This window comes from Balaenoptera musculus, chromosome 8, assembly GCF_009873245.2.
Source record: "Balaenoptera musculus isolate JJ_BM4_2016_0621 chromosome 8, mBalMus1.pri.v3, whole genome shotgun sequence".
NCBI classification, from domain to species: domain Eukaryota; kingdom Metazoa; phylum Chordata; class Mammalia; order Artiodactyla; family Balaenopteridae; genus Balaenoptera; species Balaenoptera musculus.
The window spans coordinates 26,221,307-26,241,926 of NC_045792.1; the positions used below are offsets into that span (position 1 = coordinate 26,221,307).

The 20,620-nt window shown below is 36.9% G+C and overlaps 1 protein-coding gene across 1 annotated transcript in view; it reads right to left on the minus strand.

Annotated features, from left to right (window-relative positions):
- CWF19L2 (CWF19 like cell cycle control factor 2) overlaps positions 1–20,620 on the minus strand; it is a 195,855-nt gene that overhangs the window by 123,735 nt on the left and 51,500 nt on the right. Inside the window, exons 7-8 of the mRNA XM_036861742.1 lie at positions 17,847–17,956; positions 4,438–5,093 (exon numbers count right to left, since the gene is read on the minus strand). Of these exons, the coding sequence (XP_036717637.1) occupies positions 4,438–5,093; positions 17,847–17,956 (766 nt within the window). The remainder of the gene's footprint in view (positions 1–4,437; positions 5,094–17,846; positions 17,957–20,620) is intronic.

A 20,620-nucleotide genomic window follows, 5' to 3' on the forward strand; every position in this document is an offset into this window, starting at 1 on the left:
CATTTTCCCGGATTACTGCTATATTTCAAAAGCCCTCTTCACAATTATTTTCTAAAAAGCAAATCCAATTTTCCCACTAAAACAGACTCTCTTTACAACACACACGCAACACAGACACACACACACAACACAACTCTGGCTGAAAACTTTTGAGGAAAAAATAATTTAAAAAGCTCCAGCTCAATGACATTTCAGAAACCTTGAGTATATTGCAATTATTCTTTGCCTGCTGACAGTATTCAAAGATCTTGTCCCTTTAATTCTTCTTTTCTTACCACTTGTTCTCAAACTTTCTTCCCTAAGGATCTCATTACTAAACTCAAACCCTTCAGAACCTGGTATCCTTCTCTTGTCCTCCTAGGCTATCATAGCAAACTCTGCCAAGGTTTTTAACCTTTTTAACCTTATATAATATTTTATATTATATAAAATGAGTTAGTTCCTGATATCAACTTAGATAAAATCTAAATTAAGGACATCACATTAGTTTTTGTTCATATTACATACTCTCCTAGGTTTCAAACTCTTGAATATATATAGCTAATATATTTTCCAATAAAGCAAAATTATATACAAACACATTTTGTTTCTAAGAATAAAAAGCTTAAAATTCTTAATCACATGGGCCACTATTAGAGGATGTCTTCCAGCTACTTAAGGGCCTAAAAAGCACAAAGGAAAAGAATGATAAATCAGATCACAATAAGAATGAATGAAAAAATAGATGAAAAAAGAAAAGTAAAAACACACAAAGAGGAAATCTAAAGATGATGAAAAATTATATATATCACATGACAACTATAGAAGTGCTCACAAAAAAAAAAAAAACCTCAAGAACTAGGTAAAATATATGACTGGTTAATAAAATAAAACTAAAATTAATAACATTTATAAAAATATGCCAAACTTCACCCATACTTACATAAATGCAAACCAAAGAAAACTTCTGTTCCTCAACTATATATCTATGGCAAAGATTAAAAACCTCAATAATACTATCAGCAAGGAAAAGTCATTCTCATACGTGACTGGTAAGAGTGTAAATTGGTTAGTAAAACAAAATATATAAATATAATTCCACTCCTTGGAATTTATTTTATAGCTATATTTAAGTAGTATGCAAAAATACACATACAAAACTATTCACTGCAGTATTATTTAGAGCAACAAACTAGAAATTACCTTAAAGTCCATCAATAGGAAACTGATGAGAAATACTAGCTTATCTCTAAGCTTTACAACATAATATCAGAGACTTCAAAATGAAAAAAAGCACATACATATGGGCTAGTGTGAAAAGGTCTTTAAGATAATACTGATTGGAAAAAATAAGATTCAGAATAGTACAGTTATCTGTTGGTATATTCCAGGACCCAATGCAGATACCAAAATCTACAGATGTTCAAGTCCCTTATATAAAATGGCAGTCAGCCCTTCAGTATCCATGGGATCCCCATCCTTAGATTCAACCAACCAGGAATTGAAAATATTTAGAAAAAAACTTTAAGAAAGTTCCAAAAAACAAAACTTAAATTTGCCGAGAGTTGGCAACTATTTACATAGCATTTACACTGTATATACAACTATTTACATTGTACTGGGTATTATAAGTAATCTACAGATGATTTAAAGTATATGAGAGAGGGGACTTCCCTGGCGGTCCAGTGGTTAGGACCTCGCCTTCCAATGCAGGGGGTTTGGGTTCAATCCCTGGTCAGGGAGCTAAGATCCCACAGGCCTCGCAGCCAAAAAACCAAAAATATAAAACAGAAGCAATATTGTAACAAATTCAATAAAGACTTTAAAAATGGTCCAAATCAAAAAAATAGAAAGAAAGAAAGAAAGAAGGGAGGGAGGGAGGGAGGAAAGAAGGAAAGGAAGGAAAGAAGGAAGGAAGGAAGGAAGGAAGGAAGGAAGGAAGGAAGGAAGGAAGGAAGGAAGGAAGGAAGGAAGGAAGGAAGAATATGGGAGAATGTGCGTAGGTTATACATAAAAATACTACTACACCTTTTTATATAACGTACTTGAGCATCCCCAGATGTGGGTATCTGCTGGGGTCCTGGAACCAATCCCCTGGTGGATACCCAGAGATGATTATAATTATGTTATCTCTTGTAAAAAGGTCACAGACTCAAGAAATGGCCAAGTGCTATGTACAGTTGCCAAATAAAACACATGACACCCAGTTAAATTTGAATTTCAGGTAAAAAATAATTTTTTTTTTTTAGTTTAAGTATGTCCAAACATTTTTATTTGCTAAATCTGGCAACCCCAGTTACATCGCACTGTGCAAGTCACCATCTCAGTTGCCTCAGTCTCTGCATCTGGAAAATGCCCAGGTCAGTCTATAATTTCTTCTAGATCTAAAATCAGTTCTATGATTTTTTTTCTAGTTCTAAAATTCATTGGTTCTAAAGCTCCCTAAAATTCTGGTATTTTATAAAGAATTCAACGTATACCCAGGATAATGTTCAGACAAATTAACAGCTTCTAACAATCCTTCACTGAATCTTTCCATTCCCTGAAAACAGGCATTCTTCAAGGTCCCACTCTTGGTTTCTCACTTTATACCACTCTACATGCTCAGGAATTCTTTTTTGTTTTACATATATGTGGAATATTCCTAGACTGTCCTTTCCCTCTCCAGCCAATCATGGAATTCATGGAAAGCCTCAAAACGTCTGTAACATCAAAATTAACACAGCTAACAAAGAATACTGTCTTCAGACCAAAACATAAAGCTTTTAATGAGTTCCTGTATTACAGTATATCTATCAGAAGTTTACAACATATAAACATGAAGCAATTATAGAACCAGAAGGAATACTAACAATGTAAGCTTGCTTACATATTCTGCTTAGCTGCAGTCACAGAAGTAAACACCTACAGATCACCCAAATGTTAAGCCAACCCTAATGATATCAGGAAATAAGAGCCTCATCCCACTAGCAACTGGTGACTGGAAATAGTCTACCTTCCACAGTACCTGGAGTGAAGCCTGGACAATTATATATGTATACAGCCTTAGACATTCTCTAATCCCTACCATGTTTATCCAGTCAATACAACTGGATTTCTCCTTTCGTTTCCTGGGAACAAAGCCCTGACGTGAACCAGAGCCCATGTGACTGGGCTTCCCATCATTCAGTCCAGATTTTGCCAGCTTCCCTGTCTCCCTCCTACTGAAAGCTACACACTGTGCTCTATAATCCACAGCTTCAGATGGAGTCACTAACAAAAGTGATTTACCAGACTCATGACCCCAAAACACAATGCTTATACCTACTACTGCCACCAATGAATTCTATTATTTCCTAAAACCTCTTCCTTCAGTGTCCCATTCATTTGGTGGTATTTTAAAACGTATTTTAATGATCATTCAAGTATAAGTTAGTTATTATCCTTTGGATACTCATTTTCTATTTATGGCTATTTCAAATAGTGCCAGCCCTATGGCTAAACCAAGTTTTCCTAGGTTTGATCCCATTCAACCTGGGTTTCCTGATCGACTGACTCAGCCCTATATATAAGTGCTACAGGTACAAGAATAATAAAACCAATAAGTGCTGCCTATTTTCCTAATCATTATGGGTACAACCACTATCCTATCTATATTTTGCTTTCAGAAGTCTAACATTAGGGGACTTCCCTGGTGGTCCAGTGGGTAAGACTCTGTGCTCCCACTGCAGGGGGTCTGGGTGCGATCCCTGGTCAGGGAACTAGATCCTGCATGCATGCCGCAACTAAGGAGCCCTTATGCCGCAACTAAAGATCCCGCATGTCACAACTAAGAGCCAGCGCAGCCTAAATAATTTTTTTTTAAAAGATGTGTGTATTACAAAAAAAAAACTCTAACATTAGCTTTAAAACCTGTCAACTATCAAAGTGGATTTCTTTATCTGCAAAACCACCACCAAAATTCATGCTTCCCTCTGCAGGATCTTTCACATAGCTTTTTCACTTTATATTTGGGCTATGGCAGCATATTTTCCTTCAGTCTCCCAGACCTCCAGTAGGCATGCAATATTTACAATTATGATTATACTTTAAAATGCAGCAATTTCCTTTGGAAGTAATATGGCAGTACTAACAAAATCTACCAAAATATTTCTTGTAGCATATCCATTTAAAAGAATTACTAAACTCATTTAGTTTTTTAGATTGCAAAAAAGCAATAAATTTTGAGGAAATATATAGCTACTGAATTCATCTTCCAGCTCTTTTTGTTAAATATGTTGTGAAATGAAATACAATCCACAAAATGGAACTACTGAATTGTTAAAAGTGCATATCCTATCTCTTCCATCGAATTTAAGAAATAGAAAATCATAACTCATATCTAATTAGTAACTGATGCTCTAAAAATACAGTTCAGTTCCCTGAATCCTCTGGACCTTAATATTCATTTATCAGTTTAAAAAACAAATGAAAAAATACCCAGCAAGCGAAGACTTTGTATCCTGTAGGTGTTCTTTTTTCAGAGAGTTCTCTCTCAAGCTTTCACCCTGTGATTTTTCTCTCACGTCTTCTGAAACTTGTCCACGGTCAACACTGTGACTGGTTTCTAATGGTTTTCGATTTGAATGTTTCCTGTCTCCTTCTCTCCCATCAGATCGACTCCACCATGATAAACTTTCTTCACTGTTCTCTGTGGATTTTCGAAAACCACAATGTACAGAACCCTGAGAGACCAGTGCTGAAGATGAACTAGATGGTTCAAAATTTCTGTTCTTGCTATGAAATGACAGTTCATCAGAGGGTCTTAAGAATTTAGGTCTCAAATTTATATGAGAAGAAAACTCTTGATTTTGTTTTGGACTGGATTCTTTTCTACATGCTTCTAAAGACCCAGATCTACTATCTTTTTCATCACCACTAAACTTATCTTTATTGATATTCTTTGCAATATCTGTCGTATTATATCTTTCTCTTGAACTTTTATTATATTTTACCAAGTCTGATTTTCTACTTTCCTGACTACTTTGTGCTCTATCTGAGTATGCTGGTTTCCTCCACCGTTCTCGTCTACAGTCTTCTTTCATAAATGCAGTTTTCTCAGCTTCTTTTAATTTCAACTGGAAGATTTCCATTGACTAGAAAGAAGGAAAAATTAAGATATTTAAAAATAAAAATGGCTCAATGACTTGTACCCCACATGCCACTGTGTCACGATACATTGTCATGTAGCACAACGAAAGAAAAACTCAACAAAGGGTAATAAAAGATGCATACAATCATCCTACGTGACATGGCCTGAAATATGTCCCCCCCACATTTATATGTTGAACCCCTAACCCCTAGTACCACCAAATATGACCACATTTGTAGACAGGATCTTTAAAGAGGTGATTAAGTTAAAATGAGGTCATTGGGTTAGGCCCTAATCCAGTGTGACTGATGTCCTTGTAAGAAGAAGAAATTTGGACACACAAAGAGACATGAGGAATGTGCACACACAGATAAAAGATCATGTGAGGACAGAGCAAGAAGGCAGTCATTTATGAATCAAGAAGAGAAGCCTCAGAAGAAACCAAACCCTCTAACATCTTGATCTTGGACTTCCATTCTCCTGAGCTGTAAGAAAATAAATTTCTGTTGTTTAAGCCACCCAGCCTGTGGAGCTGTGTTATGGCAGCCCTAGCAAGGAAACACACTACCATAAAATGAATACTTAAAAAAAAATATGAATAACCAATGAAAAATTACCAAATAATGAAAAAATCCTGGGAGCTCAAAAGGAGCCCTTTGACCAAATGACCAGCACTAAAACAAAATTTAATTCAGAAAACAATAAAAACGTAATTTTTTAAAAAATAATTCCTACGGTCAGTGAGAGTCAAGATGTTACTACAATGCTAAAACAAAATAGATTCTCATAAAAAAAGAGCAGTTCAAGAATAATAAAGACTTATAATTAAACTATGTTCAAAAATATGCATGTAGTGAGTAGAAGAATAGAAAGTGTTGAATCCAAATTTGTGAATTCAACACTAGCCTGGGAATTCGCTATACTTAGGGAAAAATGGTAAATTGATGTAAGTTATAGAGAAAAGACACATGGACAATTAATTCTACAGAATCTAATATGCATATACTAGTACTTGCAAAAAGAAAAAGGAAAGATAATAGGAGCATTAACAAAAAAAAGAGAGAGAAAATTTCCTCATCTAAGTTTCTAGATCCAAAGGGCTCACCGAACAGCCTTAGGGGAGGGGAGAAAGTGAAGCATACAAAGACTGATACATAAAAGATCCTAATTCCTGAGTCTCAAAATTCATTCAGAAAAAAAATTCTTCACAAAGATTGGATCAGGGGAGAAGGGAGTGTGAGCATGTAAACAAATGCGAGTTAGGTAAATAACACATTGCCTACAAAGGAAAGAAAGTCAGACTGTTATCAACTATTCGCTTACAATACTAAATGATAGAAGATAGTGGAATAAAGATCAAATTTTTATAAAAAATTATAAGGCAATAATTCTATATACAGAATTCAACTCAGTCAAATTATCTTTCCTTGACATGGACAAAAGAAAGTCATTTTCCAAAATGAAAGGAATCAAAAAGTAAATCACTTACTAATTCTGGGGGGGAAATTACTCAGGATCATTAAGCCAAACCATAAATGAATTAGGGCAAAGATCTCTGAAAAAAGGAGTGCATGCTATAAACCAAATGGCAAATGCAATGGTTAAGTCTAAGTAACTGTTCTTGTAGTAGTGAAGAATATAACTGTCAAGAATAACATCCATATTTTTTAAATTTATAGTAAAGTGTAATTAAAATTTCAAATTATTTCAATAAAATATGAGAGTTGAGATGGAAAGTTATCATCTTAGTCTAGGCAGAGATAATCCATTATATTTCATTTTTTCAAAATTCAGGTTTAACATGTTTCTTAAATTTAATGACAACATCAATAGAGTGAAACTGATGGCAGTGGGGGGGAATATTTTCATAATTTAAGCATTGCCTCATAGGCAAATTTTTTTTTTTCTTGGTGATACAAAAATTGATGATATATCTACAATTAGTGGCTTCTTAGATTAAATCAAATATGGTAATAATAAAAACAAAAACAGCAGTTACCACAATTTATCCAATGCTTATTTTACTACATCTTTTGTATCATTTAAGTGGGCTCTACAAACAATGCCTAGGTTCAAATTTACTCATGAGCTACATAATCTTGGTTATTTAAACTCTGTCTGCCTCAGTTTCCTCATTTACCAAACAAGAATAATAGTACAATTATGGGTATTAAATAAGTTTAATTATACATGAAATATTTTAACAGTGCCTGGAAGATGAAAAGCATTCAAATTATTATTAATGTTCACAACAATTCTATGATACTGATACTAACAGCCGTGTTTTTAAAATGAAAAATAAAAATGAAGCTAAGGTCACATAGCAAGAGTAACAAACACTGTATTGAAATTCAGGACTATTTGACTACAAAGCCAATGTTTTTAACTACTATGTCAAAATGCCTCACTCTGTGATTCTTAACTGTTCTAGAGCATTAAGAAATTACATAAAGGACTTTCCTGATGGTCCAGTGGTTAAGACTTCACCTTCCAATGCAAGGGGTGAGGGCTCAATCCCTGGTTGGGGAGCTAGGATCCCACATGCCTCAGGCCAAAAAACCAAAACATAAAACAGAAGCAATACTGTAACAAATTCAATAAAGACTTTAAAAATGTTCCACATCAAAAAAAAATCTAAAAAACAAAGGTTTAAAAAAAAAATTATATAAAAGTTCACAATTCAAAACATAAACTCATAATAACCCCTAAAAAAACATAAAAAGAAAACTAAAGGCCATGTTATGTATAAATAAAGATATATTTTCAAAATAAAATATTAACAAATTTAATGTAGTGGTATATTAAAGGAAATGCCATAATCAAATAGGAGTCAAAGAATGCAAGAATGGTCCAATGTTACGAAATGTATTCAGGCAATTCATCTCATTAACGGAAGAAAAAAAAAATCACAGTATCTCAAAGGATACCAAAAAAGTTATTTCATAAAAATTAGATACCCATTCCTAATTTAAAAGCAAAAGCAAATTAACAAAAAAACTTTTGCATAAACTTTGAATGCAAAGATACTTTCTAAAGAAGACAATCTTCATCTTAAATGCAAGAAGTTATCACTTAAACACAGAAAGAAAAGTGTTATTAATCAAAGTTCTGAAATTCTACTTCAAGAATATAAGAAAGTTTAAATATTGTAATACTGAGTAGCAAAAGCAAAAGTAATCACCATTTACATATAACTATTTTCCCATATAACCCAATTAAAAAAAAAAACCCACTATAGATTTAATGACAAGAGTTTAAATAAATGGGCAGACTAGCACCAGGCAACTCAGAAAACATAAGAGAACAAAGATTCAGCATACAACTGAAAAAAATAAAAATATCTTAAGGATACATGCATAACAACTGAATGGAGAAATGTATTGAAGAGCATAAATAAAAACTTGAATTGACTGTGGTGACCTCAATGGGAAAGAAATCCGAAAAAGAGGGGTTATATTTACAGGTATAGCTGATTCACTTTGCTGTACAGTAGAAACTAATGCAACATTGTAAAACAACTCTACTCCAATAAAAATACTTTAAAATTTTGAATTGAGAAATAACCAGTATTTTAGGATGAGATTACTCAACATTACAAAGATATTAATTGTCCGTGATTTATCTACACACTTAATTAAATTTAAATCAAAATTCCAAAATGAGTTGTAAATTTATAATGTATTTTGGAAAACTGTTTCTTTTGAGCTTGAACTTAACAAAATTGATTCTAAATTTAACAACAAATAAAAGCACACATAAGAATATAAAGTTACTTTTTAGTGACTAATAAAAGAAGACTTACCCTGTCACATAGTGTTCACTAATTATTTGCTATCTGAATGAGTTACTGAAAACCACAGTAATTAAAATAGTATGATACTAATTCCAGGAAACAAAAAAATCAATAAAATAATTTCAGAGTAAAGAAATAGACTGATTTTATAAAAAATGATGTAATATATAATAAATGTGTCATTTCTAATTAATGGGAAAAAAATAATTCATTCAATATATTATAAATGACTAAAGACTTAAAGAAAGTTAAATGCTTATTTTAAACTATACACAAATATGTATTTCAAAAATATCAAAGCTATCCATAAAAATAAAACTGAACAAGTTCTCAAAAGAAATATAGGAGTGCATTTTTATGATCTTGGGGGTGGAGAAGGCCTGTCAATGAATTATACCAAGAATATTAAGTTATAAAAGAAAAACCTGATAGGTTTTGTTAGGTAAAAATATTTAAAATATATTCATAGCAAATATAAACAAAGTAAAAAAATAAACATGAAACTAACAGGAAGAAATTTGAACAGACTTATTAAACGGTCTTAAATAAATATACCAGAGGAGGGGGGCAAGATGGCGGAAGAGTAAGACGCAGAGATCATCTTCCTTCCCACAGATACATTAGAATTACATCTACACGTGGAACTGCTCCTATAGAACACCCACTGAACGCTGGCAGAAGACGTCAGACCTCCCAAAAGGCAAGAAACTCCCCACGTACTTGGGTAGGGCAAAAGAAAAAAGAAAATTCAGAGACAAAAGAATAGGGACAGGACCTGCACCAGTGGGAGGGAGCTGTGAAGGAGGAAAGGTTTCCACACTCTAGGAAGCCCCTTCACGGGCGGAGACTGTGGGTGGCAGAGGGGGAAGCTTCGGAGCCACGGAGGAGAGCGCAGCCACAGGGGTGTGGAGGGCAAAGCGGACAGATTCCCACATGGAGGATTGGTGCCGAGCAGCACTCACCAGCCCGAGAGGCTTGTCTGCTCACCCGCTGGGGCGGGCGGGGCTGGGAGCTGAGGCTAGGGCTTCAGTCAGATTGCAGGGAGAAGACTGGGGTTGGCGGCGTGAACACAGCCTGAAGGGGTTAGCGCACCACACCTAGCCGGGAGGGAGTCCAGGAAAAAGTCTGCAGCTGCCGAAGAGGCAAGAGACTTTTTCTTGCCACTTTGTTTTACGGCGCGCAAGGAGAGGGGATTCAGAGTGCCCCCTAAACGAACTCCAGAGATGGGCGCGAGCCGCGGCTATCAACGCGGACCCCAGAGACGGGCATGAGACGCTAAGGCTGCTGCTACCGCCACCAAAAAGCCTGTGCGCGAGCACAGGTCACTCTCCACACCGCCCCTCCCGGGAGCCGGTGCAGCCCGCCACGGCCAGGTTCCCGTGATCCGTGATCCGGGGACAACTTCCCCGGGAGAACGCACGGCACGCCTCGGGCTGGTGCAACGTCAGGCTGGCCTCTGCCGCCGCAGGCTCGCCCCGCATCCATACCCTTCCTTCCCCCCCGCCTGCGTGAGCCAGAGCCCACAAAGCAGCTGCTCCTTTAACCCCATTCTGTCTGGGCAGGGAACAGACGCCCTCAGATTACCTACACGCAGAGGCGGGTCCAAATCCAAAGCTGAACCCCGGGGCCTGTGCGAACAAAGAAGAGGAAGGGAAATCTCTCCCAGCAGCCTCAGAAGCAGCAGATTAAAGCTCCACAAACAACTTGATGTGCCTGCATCTGTTGAATACCTGAATAGACAATGAATCATCCCAAACTCAAGAGGTGGATTTTGGGAGCAGGATATATTAATTTTTCCCCTTTTCCTTTTTTTGTGAGTGTGTATGTGTATGCTTCTGGGTGAGATTTTGTCTGTATAGCTTTGCTTTCACCATTTGTCCTAGGGTTCGGTCCGTCCGTTTTTTTTGGTTTTTTTGTTTTTTTAACTTAAAAATTTTTGTTTCTTAATAAATGTTTTCTTAATTTTTTCCTTATTTATTATTTTTAAAAATTAAAAAAATTTTTTCTCTTAATAAGTTTTTTCATATTTTATATTTTAAAAAAATTAAATTTTTTCTTAATAAATTTTTTTCTTAATTTTTTTCTTATTTTTTATTATACAAAATTAATAAACTTATTTTTAAAAATTAGGGCTTCCCTGGTGGCGCAGTGGTTGAGAATCTGCCTGCCAATGCAGTGGACACGGGTTCGAGCCCTGGTCTGGGAAGATCCCACATGCCGCGGAGCAACTGGGCCCGTGAGCCACAACTACTGAGCCTGCGCGTCTGGAGCCTGTGGTCCGCAACAAGAGAGGCCGCAATAGTGAGAGGCCCACGCACCGCGATGAAGAGTGGCCCCCACTTGCCGCAGCTAGAGAAAGCCCTCGCACAGAAACGAAGACCCAACACAGTCATAAATAAATAAATAAATAAATAAATAAAAATTAAAAAAAAATTTTTTTCCCAATAAATTTTTTCTTACTAATTTTTTTTCTTATTTTTATTATAATAGCTTTATTTTATTTTATTTTATTTCATTTTATTCTCTTTCTTTCTTTCTATTTTTTCTCCCTTTTATTCTGAGCCATGTGGACAAAAGGCTCTTGGTGCTCCAGCCAGGCATCAGGGCTGTGCCTCTGAGGTGGGAGAGCCAACTTCAGGACACTGGTCAACAAGAGACATCCCAGCTCCACGTAATATCAAACGGAGAAAATCTCTCAGAGATCTCCATCTCAACATCAAGACCCAGCTTCACTCAACGACCAGCAAGATACAGTGCTGGAAACCCTATGCCAAACAACTAGCAAGACAGGAACACAGGCCCATCCATTAGCAGAGAGGCTGCCTAAAATCATAATAAGGCCACAGACACCCCAAAACACACCACCAGACGTGGACGTGCCCGCCAAAAAGACAAGATCCAGCCTCATCCACCAGAACACAGGCACTAGTCCCCTCCACCAGGAAGCCTACACAACCCACTGAACCAATCTTATCCACGGGGGACAGATACTAAAAACAACGGGAACTACGAACCTGAAGCCTGTGAAAAGGAGACCCAACACAGTAAGATAAGCAAAATGAGAAGACAGAAAAACACACAGCAGATGAAGTAGCAAGGTAAAAACACACCAGAACTAACAAATGAAGAGGAAATAGGTAGCCTACATGAAAAAGAATTCAGTATCATGATAGTAAACATGATCCAAAATCTGGAAATAGAATACACAAAATGCAAGAAACATTTCACAAAGACGTAGAAGAACTGAAGAGGAACCAAGCAATGATGAAAAACACAATAAATGAAATTAAAAATACTCTAGATGGGATCAATAGCAGAATAACTGAGGCAGAAGAACGGATAAGTGACCTGGAAGACAGAATGGTGGAATTCACTGCTGCGGAACAGAATAAAGGAAAAAGAATGAAAAGAACTGAGGACAGTCTCAGAGACCTCTGGGACAACATTAAACGCACCAACATTCGAATTATAGGGGTCCCAGAAGAAGAGAAAAAGAAAAGGACTGAGAAAATATTTGAAGAGATTATCATTGAAAATGTCCCTAACATGGGAAAGGAAATAGTTAATCAAGTCCTGGAAGTACAGAGAGTCCCATACAGGATAAATCCAAGGAGAAACACGCCAAGACACATATTAATATAAATATCAAAAAGGAAATATAAAGAAAACATATTAAAAGCAGCAAGGGAAAAACAATAAATAACACACAAGGGAATCCCCATAAGGTTAACAGCTGATCCTTCAGCAGAAACTCTGCAAGCCAGAAGGGAGTGGCAGGATATACTTAAAGTGATGAAGGAGAAAAACCTACAACCAAGGTTACTCTACCCAGCAAGGATCTCATTCAGATGTGATGGAGAAATTAAAACCTTTACAGACAAGCAAAAGCTGAGAGAGTTCAGCACCACCAAACCAGCTTTACAACAAATGCTAAAGGAACTTCTCTAGGCAGGAAACACAAGAGAAGGAAAACACCTACAATAACAAACCCAAAACATTTAAGAAAATGGGAATAGGAACATACATCGATAATTATCTTAAATGTAAATGGATTAAATGCTCCCACCAGAAGACACAGACTGTCTGAACCGATACAAAAACAAGACCCATATATATGCTGTCTACAAGAGACCCACCTCAGACATAGAGACACATACAGACTGAAAGTGAGGGATGGAAAAAGATATTCCATGCAAATGGAAATCAAAAGAAAGCTGGAGGAGCAATTCTCCTATCAGACAAAACAGACTTTAAAATAAAGACTATTACAAGAGACAAAGAAGGACACTATATAATGATCAAGGGATCGATCCAAGAGGAAGGTATAACAATTGTAAATATTTATGCACCCAACATAGGAGCACCTCAATAAAACTAAAAGCTGGTTCTTTGAGAAGATAAACAAAATTGATAAAACATTAGCCAGACTCATCAAGAGAAAAAGGGAGAAGACTCAAATCAATAGAATTAGAAATGAAAAAGGAGAAGTAACCACTGACACTGCAGAAATACAAACGATCATGAGAGATTACTACAAGCAACTCTATGCCAATAAAATGGACAACCTGGAAGAAATGGACAGATTCTTAGAAATGCACAACCTGCCGAGATTGAACCAGGAAGAAACAGAAAATATGAACAGACCAATCACAAGCACTGCAGTTGAAACTGTGATTAAAAATCTTCCAACAAACAAAAGCCCAGGACCAGATGGCTTCACAGGTGAATTCGATCAAACATTTAGAGAACAGCTAACACCTATCCTTCTCAAACTCTTCCAAAATATTGCAGAGGGAGGAACACTCCCCAACTCATTCTACAAGGCCACCATCACCCTGATACCAAAACCAAACAAAGATGTCACAAAAGAAAGAAAACTACAGGCCAATATCACTGATGAACATAGATGCAAAAATCCTCAACAAAATACTAACAAACAGAATCCAACAGCACATTAAAAGGATCATTCACCATGATAAAGTGGGGTTTATTCCAAGAATGCAAGGATTCTTCAATATACGCAAATCAATCAACGTGATACATCATATTATCAAACTGAAGGAGAAAAACCATATGATCATCTCAATAGATGCAGAGAAAGCTTTCGACAAAATTCAACACCCATTTATGATAAAAGCCCTGCAGAAAGTAGGCATAGAGGGAACTTTCCTCAACATAATAAAGGCCATATATGACAAACCCACAGCCAACATTGTCCTTAATGGTGAAAAACTGAAACCATTTCCACTAAGATCAGGAACAAGACAAGGTTGCCCACTCTCACCACTACTATTCAACATAGTTTTGGAAGTGTTAGCCACAGCAATCAGAGAAGAAAAAGAAATAAAAGGAATCCAAATCGGAAAAGAAGAAGTAAAGCTGTCACTGTTTGCAGATGACATGATACTATACATAGAGAATCCTAAAGATGCTACCAGAAAACTACTAGAGCTAATCAATGAATTTGGTAAAGAAGCAGGATAGAAAATTAATGCACAGAAATCTCTTGCATTCCTATACAATAATGATGAAAAATCTGAAAGTGAAATTAAGCAAACACTCCCGTTTACCATTGTAACAAAAAGAATAAAATATCTAGGAATAAACCTACCTAAGGAGACAAAAGACCAGTATGCAGAAAATTATAAGACACTGATGAAAGAAATTAAAGATGATACAAATAGATGGAGAGATATACCATGCTCTTGGATTGGAAGAATCAACATTGTGAGAATGATTCTACTACGCAAAGCAATCTACAGATTCAATGCAATCCCTCTCGCACTACCACTGGCATTTTTCACAGAACTAGAACAAAAAATTTCACAATTTGTATTGAAACAGCCCAAGCAATCTTAAGAACAAAAAATGGAGCTGGAGGAATCAGGCTCCCTGACTTCAGACTATACTACAAAGCTACAGTAATCAAGACAGTTTGGTACTGGCACAAACACAGAAATATAGATCAATGGAACAGGATAGAAAGCCCAGAGATAAACCCACGCACATATGGTCACCTTATCTTTGATAAAGGAGGCAAGCATTTACAGTGGAGAAAAGACAGCCTCTTCAATAAGTGGTGCTGGGAAAATTGGACAGGTGCATATAAAAGTATGAAATTAGAACACTCCCTGACACCATACACAAAGATAAACTCAAAATGGATTAAAGACCTAAGTGTAAGGCCAGACACTATCAAACTCTTAGAGGAAAACATAGGCAGAACACTCTATGACATAAATCACAGCAAGATCCTTTTTGACCCAGCTCCTAGAGAAATGGAAATAAAAACACAAATAAACAAATGGGACCTAATGAAACTTAAAAGCTTTTGCACAGCAAAGGAAACCATAAACAAGACCAAAAGACAACCCTCAGAATGGGAGAAAATATTTGCAAATGAAGCAACTTACAAAGGATTAATCTCCAAGATTTACAAAGCAGCTCCTGCAGCTCAATAACAAAGAAACAAACAACCCAATCCAAAAATGGGCAGAAGACCTAAATAGACATTTCTCCAAAGAAGATATACAGATTGCCAACAGACACATGAACGAATGCTCAACATCATTAATCGTTAGAGAATTGTAAATCAAAACTACAATGAGATATCATCTCACACCAGTCAGAATGGCCATCATCAAAAAATCTAGAAATAATAAATGCTGGAGAGGGTGTGGAGAAAAGGGAACCCTCTTGCACTGTTGGTTGGAATGTAAATTGATACAGCCACTATGGAGAACAGTATGGAGGTTCCTTAAAAAACTAAAAAGAGAACTACCATACGACCCAGCAATCCCACTACTGGGCATATACCCTGAGAAAACCATAATTCAAAAAGAGTCATGTACCAAAATGTTCATTGCAGCTCTATTTACAATAGCCAGGACATGGAAGCAACCTAAGTGTCCATCATCGGATGAATGGATAAAGAAGATGTGGCACATATATACAATGGAATATTACTCAGCCATAAAAAGAAATGAAATGGAGGTATTTGTAATGAGGTGGATGGAGTTAGAGTCTGTCATACAGAGTGAAGTAAGTCAGAAAGAGAAAAACAAATACGGTATGCTAACACATATATATGGAATCTAAGGAAAAAAAAAAAAAAAAAAAGGCCATGAAGAACCTAGTGGCAAGACGGGAATAAAGACCCAGACGTAGTAGAGAATGGACTTGAGGATACGGGGAGGGGGAAGGGTAAGCTGGGACAACGTGAGAGAATGGCATGGACATATATACACTACCAAACATAAAATAGATAGCTAGTGGGAAGCAGCCACATAGCACAGGGAGATCAGCTTGGTGGTTTGTGACCACCTAGAGAGGTGGGATAGGGAGAGTGGGAGGGAGCGAGACACAAGGGAAGAGATATGGGGACACAAGTATATGTATAACAGATTCACTTTGTTATAAAGCAGAAACTAACACACCATTGTAAAGCAATTAAACTCCAATAAAGATGTTTAAAAAAAAATAAAAAACAAAAAATAAAAATAAAATGAGATAAAATATTAAAAAATTTTAAAAAAAATAAATAAATACACCAAAATGGATAAATACTATCAATAATCAATCAAATGGCCAAAACAATATGAAAAAATATCCCACTTTGCTAGTAAACAAATGTATAAAAATAAAAGCAAAGAAAAAGTCTGCTTACCAATCACAGTAGCACTGACTATAAAGAATGATAGTACTAGTATTGAAAATCATGTAATAAAAGTCATTTTACTGAGAGTATAATTTCTTCAATATTTCTATACAGAAATTTTGCAATACATATCTCACTTTAAGTGTCTATATCCTCTAAATTGACAATTTCCCTTTTAGTAATTCATGTAAGAAAATAACAAGGTAAGTAAGCAAAATGCATCGGAAAAGATGATCAGCACAGTGTTGTTTCACAGGGGAGAAACTAAAAATATATAAATGTCCCTCCACTGAAATTAAATAAATAACAGTTAAATCATATAAATATATATGTAAATATTAAGAGGTCATTAAAATATACACATTTACTGGCATCCAACTATGTCTGTTTGTGTAAGTGACAGAAGCAGGATGTATTCTATGAGCCTACTTTTATAAAACTGTTTATTTTAAAAGTATATAATAACTAGAAAAAAATCTAAAAAAAAAATCAAAATATTAACAAAGATTCTCTTAAAACAAAGGATAATTTTTCTCTCTCACTTTTTTTTTGTTTGCCTATTCCTTCCTAAACCTTCTTTCTTCTGAAATTAAAAAAGAAAAACAGGACATCAATAGCTACTGAAACAGAAAGATTATTCACCCATGGTAAATGGGGGAGCTGCTTCTAAAATATAGTGCTGCATGATTCCATTGTTTTATACATACACATACACACACACACACACACACACACACACTTGGTAATCATGTCATGATGTATGTAAGTGAAATCATTATGCTGCACATCTTAAGCTTATATAGTGCTGTATGCCAAGTATATTTCAATAAAACTGGAAGAAAAAATAAATATCACTTTTTAAAAGCAAAAAAAAAAAGTACACATGCACACTCTCTAAACGACAACAGAAAAACTGTTACAATCTGAAACTCTGGAATACAACAAAAGCTCTGAAATAAACTAAAATCTCTGAAATATACAAAATTTTTAACAGTGGTTATGTCCAGAGGTATACTATGGAGGCTTTCTTATATTATTTAAATTTCCTCACAAGAAGAAAATGTTGCTTTTACATTAAACACATGCATACTTAAATTTTACATACTTTAATTTTATATTCATTGAGTTTTATATTCAAATATGCTACATAGGTTTACATAAAAATGAAAAGCAAAAAATGGCTATAGCAATATACACATTTGAAATTTAGTATCAAGTCAATTCAAAAGTGTTTCCTGGCACAAAACACTGACAAAGTTAATTTCTCATATAACTCTGAAAATAATATGTATCTCCTTAATACTCACCCCATATCTTTCAGCTACAATGTCTTCAAAATTTCTATTTTGTTTCTCAGCTTGTTCCTTCATTCTTTGGTAAGACTTCCTTAGCCAGCTTAAACCACCATCTTCTACTACTGAAATTAAATTCCAATATTAAATGTCAGTTATACTTTTCACATGGTTATGCAGAATACTTATTGGTACTACAATGATTTCTAACTATAAAATTATATATTATTCCTTGAATATATAAAAATCATAAATACATTTAAAATTCAACATATACTTGAGTGCCTATATATGCAAGGTACAGTTCTACAATTACAAGAAAGGAAAAAATAAAACTACCCTCAAAAACACTGCCACCTAAGAGAATGAGAATAAAAGGACATAAATAATTATAACAAAAATAATATTTGATAAATATTATAAAGAGCTATAAAGTTATACAAAAATGAAAATAAAGGAAGAATTGCCTCTAAATGTGAGGTCAGGGAAAATTTCACAAACCAGGCTGAAAAAATGAGTTGGATTTCTATAATCAAAGGTAAGAGTAGGAAGGGCATTCCTAAAAATAAATAAGGAATAAAGGTATACACATGGGGTGGAAAAGCTATTTCAGATACAACACAAAGAACAAATAAGGAGCTGAGAGCAGTCAAGAGGGTGGAATAGGAGGACCTGGGGTTCACTTCTCCCCATAAGTACATCAAGAATATATCTACAAGTGGAACAATTCGCATAGAGCACCTGCTGAACACTAGCAGAGGGTCCTGGACACCTAAAAGGACAAGAGAAGATCCCTGCGTAACCAGGTAGGATGAAGGAGAGAAAGGGAAGAAAAGGACAAGAGGAAACGGGATGGGATCCACACTCCTGGATCCTGGGGAGGAGCTGAAGGAGAGGAGAGATTACCACACCCATGGAGGCCCCCTTACCAGTGGCAAAATATGCTGAAATAGAGGGGTGGATTCAGGGGCTATTGGAAGAAAGTGCAGTGGCTGATCTGTGGCAGTCAGGAGAGAACGAGACTTCCATGGACAGTCTGTATCACAGCCCTGCGCACCTCAGCCTGAGACAGGTGTCCACTAATGTGGGCAGGGGCTGGGTGCTGATGCGAGATGTTAGGAGAGCAGACCCAGGGAGAGGACTGCTGTTAGCTGTGTGGTACAGCCTGAAGGGACGAGAGTGAGGAGCTCAGCTGCACAGAGACAGCCTGTGGGGACAGGATTGAGGAGCTCTGCAGCTGGGAATGCTCCTGGAAGAAGTAGGACTACCTTAGAAGCAAGGCGCCATTGTTGAGTGGCACACAATGGGCGGGTCCACCATCACAGCCTCTCTCCCCACACGCCAGCCCCGGCCTCCATGGCCACTGGGAGGGATTCCCAACAGAGTGCCCATGCCCCAGTCATTGCAACCTTGTCCCCCTCACACCTGAGCGAGTGCGCATGCCCCAGTCGTAGGCACCTTATTCCCTCCTGCCTGAGCAAGCATGCATGCCCCAATCGATCACCACCTCTGGCCAATCCCACCTAAGCGAGTAAGAATCTCCCACTCAGTTGCTGCCTTCGCCCCCTCTCACCTGGGTGGAGAGCAGATGCTTGAGGTTGGCCCACACACCGAGATGGGACCGAAACCAAAGCTGAGCCCCCATGGCTGTACGACTAAGGAAGAGGAATTAAAATCTCTCCGTACAGCTGCACAAGCCGCAGATTTAACCCCCACGATCAGCCTGGTATATCCAACACCTGCAGAACAACTGAATAGATGAGTGCTCCCAGAACTGAGATGGGTCTAGCTTTGGCAGCTGTGGACTTTGGGGACATGTGCACATGGGAGTTGGGGCAGGTCAGAGTCTGTGTTGCAACCACACTGCCCACAGCAGGTCCACAGACTTACCTGAAAGGTCTTTGAGGGCCTCCTGGGGAGGTGGTGGAGGTTGGCTATGGCTCACCGTGGGGGCAAAGACACTGATAGCAGAGCCCCTAGGGAATTATTTTGTTCTGTTTTGTTTTGTTGTTTTAATTAATTTTATTCATTTAAAATTTTAAATGTATTTTTTATTGGTCTATTGGGGTTTTTTGTTTGTTTTGTCTTTTTTGTTTCTTTTTGTCTTTTTTTTTCTTTTTTGTTTTGGAGTTTTTTTTCTCTTTTTCTGTTTGTTTCCTTTTGTTTTCTTGTCATTTTGTGTGTTTATTTTTTGTCATCTTTGCTTTTTGTATTGTTTTTGTAAGTTATGTTTCTACTGTTTGTTTTCATTTTGAGGTATTTTTGTTTGGTTGGTGGTTGTCTACTTTGTTTTCTTTGTGGGGTTTTTTTTGGATCTTTTTGGTTTTGTTTGCTTCCTTTTGGTTTTCTGTTTCTCTTGGTTTTTGTCTCTTTTCTGTTTTTTTTCTTGTTTTTCTGTTTGTTTGTTGTTGGCCTCACCATGTGGCTTGCAAGTTCTTCCTTGGTTCCCCAGCTGGGGGTTGAACCTGAGCCCCGCGGTGGAAGCACAAAGTCCTGGCCACTGGACCTCCAGAGAATTCCTGGACCCAGGGAATATTAATCAGAGTGAGCTCTCCCAGAGGTCCTCATCTCAGCAACAAGACCTGGCTCCCCCCAACAGCCTGCAAGCTCCAGTGCTGGATGTCTCAGGCCAAACAACCAGCAAGACAGGTACACAACCCCAACCATCAGCAGACAGGCTGCCAAAAGTCATCCTATGCTCGAGACACCCCAAAATACAGCTCTCGCCACGGTCCTGCCTACCCAGCTCCAACCACCGGAGCACAGGCACCAGTCCCTCCAACCAGGAA